Raw genomic sequence first — 6,721 nt, forward strand, 5'->3', positions numbered from 1 at the left:
GTGGCTGCTGTTGGCCAGGGACTAGAATTCCTTTCTGGACATGGCTGGAGTCCCCGTGTGCAGTGGGAGCTAGGTGGCTGCAGGGAGGGGGTGATGGGGGTGGGGGGGGGGTGCCAGTGGACAGAGGAGGAAGTGCCAGCATGGAGACAGTCTCATCCGAGTAGACCCGGTAGACCAGTGGACTACTGCCAGGTCGGTGCATCCTCAGCCCCTCTCCACACTGTTTTCACCTGAGGATGTTATGTCAACAGCCATGGTGTCTCTGCTGTTTGTGTGGTGACAAGGTAGCCAGCGTGGGTTAAACACCTCATGTGGCAGAGGAGAGGCCCAGCACTCAGCCTTGCTGTCAAGAGAGGTTCCTCCCTTTTCCACATTGCACAGGGACTCTGGCCCTGCAGCTGTTCATTCTTGGGATTCACTGGATCTTTCTACCCAATGTCCTTTAACAGCAGAACAGCAAGGAGAGATGGAGACTGTGTTATCACTTTATTTACTTTGAGGACTTTTCTGGAAATATTTCCAGCTGCTGCTATTCGCCCAGCCAGGCATGGCCTCCCCACCTTTGCAAGGCTCAGAACCCATCCTGTCTTGGGTCTGTGTTCCCACTCTCCCAGCCCCTTCTCTCCTTCCATCGCCTGGTGGCTCTCCCAGCATGGACCACCATCCCTTTTCCCTGGGTTTTTCATGCTCTGTCCCCTTCTCCCAGTGTTTTTCTCTGTCCCCCTTGATTACCCCTCTGTCCCTGTCCTTGTTTCCCATTTTCTCTGCTTAGAACCAGGAAGGGAGGAAGCTGGTCTGTTGCATGGTAGGAGGAGGAGCCTTTTCTTATTTTTCCCCAGCCACCCCCAACCCCCTTTCCTAACCAAAAGCACTGAGGTTTGGAGGTGACATTGAAAGGGCCTGTGCTGTTTCAGTCACACTCCTATAGTTTCTCAAGGGTCTCCTTACTGCCTGGTGCCTGGGCCCCAGTACCTCCCTGCAGTCCCCCTCCCCACATCCCGGGCACTGTGTCCAACATGGACTCCAGCCAGCTCACTGGCCACGGCAGGGTGACCAATCAGAGAAGTTACACTGGGTCAGCCTTCAACCCCAGGACAGAACACTCGAGTTCCCTGGGCACAGGCCAAGACTAGGACCGCAGCTGCCTCTCTTGGCGCAGAGCAGCCACAGTGCTGCCTCCGTGGGGCCTCCTGTGTCCAGGCGAGCAGCAAAGAATGGAAAAATCCCTGGCCTGACAGAAAATGTCTAAATGACTGGGCTGTGTTCCTCCTACCTCACCCCCCCCAGGACGCACTTACACGGCCCTGCCTGGGGGGTTACAAATCTGAACCCCATTGCAGGCACACCATGGAGCTCACCCAGGCTCCCACCGGGCTTCTGACCAAGTCCTCATGTCCCTCTGGCCAGTGCTGTGATCACACTCTGCAGACAACAGTCCTCTGGCTTGGCCCCAGCCTTCAGCAGGTCACACGCCCCTGTGGGTGAGGAAGCAGGAGCCAGTCCCCAGGATGGCTGTGAAAACTCCCTTCCTTCCAGACTGGAGCTTGGGAGCCATGGTGAGGGAAGACTGAAGGCAGGAGATGGCGGTGGCCCTGCATCCCTCCTCCACAGAGGGGGAAGAACTCCAGATGGGGGAGAAAGGGGCTGATAGGAACAGCCCAGCCTTAGGACCCCATTCTCCTTGTAGGCTCCTCTCGCTGGTAACAAGATTCTTCCACAGGGATTTAGAATGTGGAGATCCCATCCTGCCGCTACCCTGCACCCAGCAGAGGGATGCACAGGTAGACCCCTCAGGTTGGGAAAGGTGTTCTCACCCAGCGGGGTTGAGGTTCTGCCACTTCCCGTCCCTGGGGAGCAAGTGGAGTTACCAGGGCAACAGGCTGACAAGATCTTGTCTGGGGAGGGCCAAGGGCAATGTTGTTGCTAAGGCAACTGATTAGGCCAGTCGTTTGGCTCCAGGCTTTTCCTGGTATCCAGCAGGCTAAATCACCTGGCACTGATTACCACCCCACACCATCACTGTTGCCCAGAACCCAGGTACTCAAATCCCTGCTGCTTTCTGCTCTATCTGTACCCAGCACTTAGGGGTTCAGTGACACAAGGTGGTCTGGAGCTGGTCTCTGTGACAGCAGCTGTGAGTTCACAAGGACTGGGGTGCTTCACTGTGGCCTGGTTGATGCGGAGTGGAAGGAGTAGGGATGAAGAGGCCCTCTGTGGATAGCTTCAAATCAAGCCTGGAGAGTAAGGCTCCAGGCCAGGAGCACAGCAAGTCCGTAGGCCCTATGGGTGCCCTGTTCCTCAAAGCAGCACTGGGAGGGGGAGGGACCTGCAGATCTCTTTTGTGTCCTTGCTACTTTGCACCTGGTACATGTGTCAAGGCCACACTGGAGACAATGGCTTTGAGCACAATTCTGTTTGGGGGGCCACTTATGGAGCCATCACATACCTGCCTCTCCCTGGCCAATACCCACCAAAAGTAGTGGCTGCCACTGGCCCCAGTGCTCACATGCTCTCTGCACCTCTCCTGCACTTGGTGGGGGTGGGGGGTGGGTGGGGGGGGGTGGGTTATGGCTGAGCCAGAGGCTCAGGGGGGACCTGGGCACCACCTGCCTCTAGCCAGATGCGCATCCTCATGATGACGGTTGGCTCCCTGCATTTCACCCTCAACATGATGGTGAAAAGATATTTGAGGATCCTAGCTTCCACACAGTGCACCATTGGCTTCTCCAGCATTCTAGAAGAATCTGGGGAGTGGAGAAGCATGGGTGGGAAGACCTGCCCTCCCAGCTCAGGCTGTCATGGCCTATGGACTAGTCTGAGAAAACGAACAGGCTTCCCTTGCTTCAGTGTTCTTGCTGTATCTTCTTCCCTACCTAATAGCCCTCCTCCCCATATGCCATCTTCCCCCCCCCCATATGTCATCTTTAATAGGGCTAAGACTCAGTTGCCCACATCCCCTCCTCGACCCTTGGCTCCCCCCACCCTACCCCCGCCCTTAGCTATCTTACTAGCAATGAGAATGATAGCACAAAGTCCTCAAAGGCTCCCACCCACGTGTCATCTGGTGGTGTGTCTTCTAGAGTGTGTGGTGACCAGCGCCATCACCCCAGCAGGAGTCATGATCCTTGAAAGGGTCAGAAGTGGGGTGTACAATGTCTGAACCCCAACTCCATCTCAAATCTCTTAGGATGGGGTTCCCCCACCAGAGAGTCTGCACCTCTGATCAAAGCCTTCAGCTGGCCCATGGTAGCATTTTGGGACAGTGGTGGTGAGAAGGGGCTGAGGGCAGCGGGAGGGCAGTGCCCCAGAGAGATGGTGTCTTCTTCCCCGGGTTCTCCTTCAGTGTCCCCTTGACTGGAATTCTGGTGGAATGGTCTGTGCACAGAGACCAATCCAGAAGTCTTCTCTGAAGACCCCTCCTATCACCCTAAACCCAGAGAGAAAATGAACTCCAGCTCTTCTGAAATCATCACAGCCCAATGATTGGTGGCCCTAGCTCCTAGGCTGGCTTGGGAAGGAAGGGTACAGAACCATTCCTGGGTGGGAACGGAGGACACAGGTTTTGGACGCCTAGAGCCCCAGTAGCCAGTGGCAGGAGCAAAAGGCGGTGCTGCAGTAAGGGCGGTCCCCTAATCTCCAGGACTGCAGACTCCTGCGCCTTCGCCTCCGACACAGTTCCACTCACATTTGCCTCACTTCGGTCGTCGCTTCCTTGGCAGTCAGCTCGGATCCGTAGAGACGCCCACACACTCCCCGCCCCTGCAACCCCAGCCCAAGGGTGGTTAGGGTGGGGTAGAGGCCACCTCTCCCAGACTTCACTCCCACGGCCTGGTGTCCAGCGTTCCGGTCGCACGAGGGTTAACCTCGTGGGGGTGGGGACTCTGGAGCGGTCGGCAAAGGGAGGGAGGGGACAGGAGGCGACCCAAGGCGCGGGGAGCCGGCCCCGGCTGGCCTGGGTCAGGCCTCAGAGGCCGCTGGAGCCCCGTGTGTCACAGGCCACCGGACAACCACTGGGGTACACGCTGCGCGCTGCGAGGGGTCCACCGCAGATCCCAGGCCCCAAACTTCAAGTCGGAAGGGGTGAGACGCTGGGCATAAAGACAGGTGGCAACCTGTCTGGACGCTGCCCTCCTCCCTGAGGACCGCCACCTCCACCCTACTGAATCTCAGCCCTTACTCCGGCCACTATATTGCCTTTGGCCCGTGATGAAGCGGGGAGGCGGTGGTCCCACGGCGGCCCCAGAGGCCGAGCTGGGCGACGTGCCCCTGGTACTGCCGCGGCCCTGGGCCTGTCCCGCTGACGTGCGGCTCTGCGGCCACCTTCGGAAGCAGAAGTCCCAGCGCCGCCGCTTCTTCGTGCTGCGCGCGGACCCGCCGAGCCTAGAGTGCTACGAGAGCGAGAAGAAGTTCCGCGCCGGCCGAGTGCCGCCCAAGCTCATCGTGAGCCTGGCGGGCGCGTGCACCATCAGCACGCGCGTGGACGCGCGCCAGCGCCACCTGATCCTCCTGTACACGCGTGACCGCAGCCTGGGCGTGGCGGCGGCCTGCGAGGCGGAGCAGCAGGCGTGGTACAGCGCCCTGCTTGAGGTGCGCGCGGCTGCGGGTGAGGCCCCACCCCTTGGCAGGTGGAGACGCGGCGGGGGGCTGGGAACCGGGGGTTGGGTGTTCGCGGGCTTTGTTTATCCTAGGTTGTCCCAGCAAGTCTCGGATATGAAGTTCAAACGTGAAGCGTTAACACCTCTTTAATTCTTGGGGCACAGTGACTCCAACCTCCGGACCCAGGAGCCCTTTGTGACCAGCCCACTATCTCTCCAGGTCCCAGCTTTCACGAGGACCCCAGGGCCTGGATCCTTGCTCCATTTCAGGACGTCTGGCCCGTGACGCTGCGGCCCAAGGGACTGGGGGGGACACGAGGCCTGGGCAGCGGCAGCTATCGCCTGTGCCTGGGTTCGGGGGTGCTGAGCCTGCTGCGGAAGCCCAAGGGCAGAGGCTCTCGGGACACCCAGGCTTCGCCGCCGCCGGCCCTGCGCCTGTCGCTGCTCAGCGTGCGCCGCTGTGGCCACGCAGACTCCCTCTTCTTCCTGGAACTCGGCCGCTCGGCGCCCACGGGCCCCGGGGAGCTGTGGCTACAGGCGCCGGATGCCGCGGTGGCCCAAAGCATTCACGAGACCGTACTGGCCGCCATGAAGCGACTCGGGGATGATGATGCTGGTGGCAGGACTGAGCCACTGCCAAGGGATCCCCCGACGAGCTCTTACAGACCCTCTGTCTCCCAACCTTATGCGACCCTGGCCTCGGCAGCCCAATCAAGCGGCCTGAGCCATCGCGGGAGCGCGGGTGAGAGGAAGGAGAAAGCAACCCCTGAGACCCTGGCGGCGCTGGCGACTGCAGCTTCGCACCCTGGGGAATTGGAGCGGGGCGGGGGCTACGTCGCCATGGGAGCTGGGAGCAACTACGAGCCCATGGGGGGTGGCCAAGCAGGTGGTTACATGGTGATGGCACCCCCGGGCCTTGCAGCCTTTGCCCATGTCCCTCCCCACAAGCACCTCCAGGGGTGCGGGGGCACTGAATACGTGCCCATGAGCCACTTTCTGCCAGGGTCCTTTTCCTCGAGCTCCCTGCCCCGTTCCTATACGCCCAGGCCCAGGAGGCCGGGACCTTCTTTCCAAGGCCCCCCTCCCGCCGTCGGGGAATGTTGGGGACCGACAGGGGCTCATCCCTGCTTGCAACCACCTTCGGAGCTAGCAGGAGATTACGTGTGCATCAGGTACGTGGCCCCACACCACTTAGGAATGAGCACTGCCATACAAGACCCGACCAAAAACCGCCTCAACTATGTAGACCTGGACCTGGTCCCTCCATTGGAGGCTCAAGGCGACACCCCGGGGTCCAGCATTCACCACCCACACAGCTATGCCCGCATCAACTTCCAGAACCTCAGGGAGGTTCCGGTGAGGAGACACAGGCAGCCCCCTCCAGTCTAGCTGACGGATGGATGGGGAGGAGGAGAGAGAAAACAGGACAAATGCCTTCCTGCCAGCTCCCCTCAACTCCTCCCCTCACCCTTCCAAACCTGGAGGGGCTCTTAGGCACCGCCCCCGCCAGGACCTGTGACTTGCAGAGCTCTGAGCTGCCCTTAGGCCTGTTACCCACTCTGCTCCTTCCAGATGTGGTGCCTGGGGAATCTTCAGGAAAAGGTTCCCCAAGAAGCTGGATTCTTTTAACGGAGAAAATTCTAGAGCCACCCTCCCCTCTTCCTGCCCACAAACCCCCAGCAAAGCCCTGATCCTTTCTCTCCTGGCAGAGTTCCTGAAGCATCACTCCAAATTCCCAGGCTGGCCTTGGCGCCCCCTACCCGGTCTTGGCTGACTTCTCTCACATGGACCTGTTCCTCCCTACCTGCCTTGTGTCTCCTCCCAGCCAAAGAACTAATCCCCAGCCCCAGGGCTGAACTCCTAGGACCCCAAAGCAAGAGGGCTGAAAGCACCAGGTACCTTCCCTCTACTGCTTCCCAAAAGTGCTGTGCCACCCCCTTACTCCCTGATTTCCCTCTCTCAGCACCAGCCATGTGTTCATACAATCCTCCCTTCTATGGAGCCTGGCAGAGCTGCTAGACTTCTTGCTTCCAAATACTGTCTGGGGGACTGTACTGTGGATCCCGCACACACCCTGCCCTATTAAAGGTGCCCTCCTTGGTCAGCCTGGAAAGGTCTTAGGTCCG

General features: G+C 59.7%; 1 protein-coding gene across 2 annotated transcripts; it reads left to right on the plus strand.

Annotated features, from left to right (window-relative positions):
• The first annotated feature begins 175 nt into the window (after positions 1-175).
• On the plus strand, positions 176-6,519 carry LOC122210266 (insulin receptor substrate 1-like). Of its 2 annotated transcripts, XM_042922879.1 has the most exons (4): positions 176-2,269; positions 3,344-4,603; positions 4,816-5,337; positions 6,305-6,519. In XM_042922879.1, exons 2-4 carry the CDS (start codon positions 4,207-4,209, stop codon positions 6,367-6,369), a joined length of 984 nt encoding a protein of 327 aa, XP_042778813.1. In that variant the 5' UTR covers positions 176-2,269; positions 3,344-4,206; the 3' UTR covers positions 6,370-6,519. The 2 variants fall into 2 exon arrangements, with proteins under 2 accessions (XP_042778813.1, XP_042778812.1); XM_042922878.1 differs by having other exon boundaries at positions 1,410-2,269; positions 4,816-6,519.
• Positions 6,520-6,721: the final 202 nt, after the last annotated feature.

The sequence above is a fragment of the Panthera leo genome, chromosome E3 (genome assembly GCF_018350215.1).
Source record: "Panthera leo isolate Ple1 chromosome E3, P.leo_Ple1_pat1.1, whole genome shotgun sequence".
Taxonomy (NCBI): Eukaryota; Metazoa; Chordata; class Mammalia; order Carnivora; family Felidae; genus Panthera; species Panthera leo.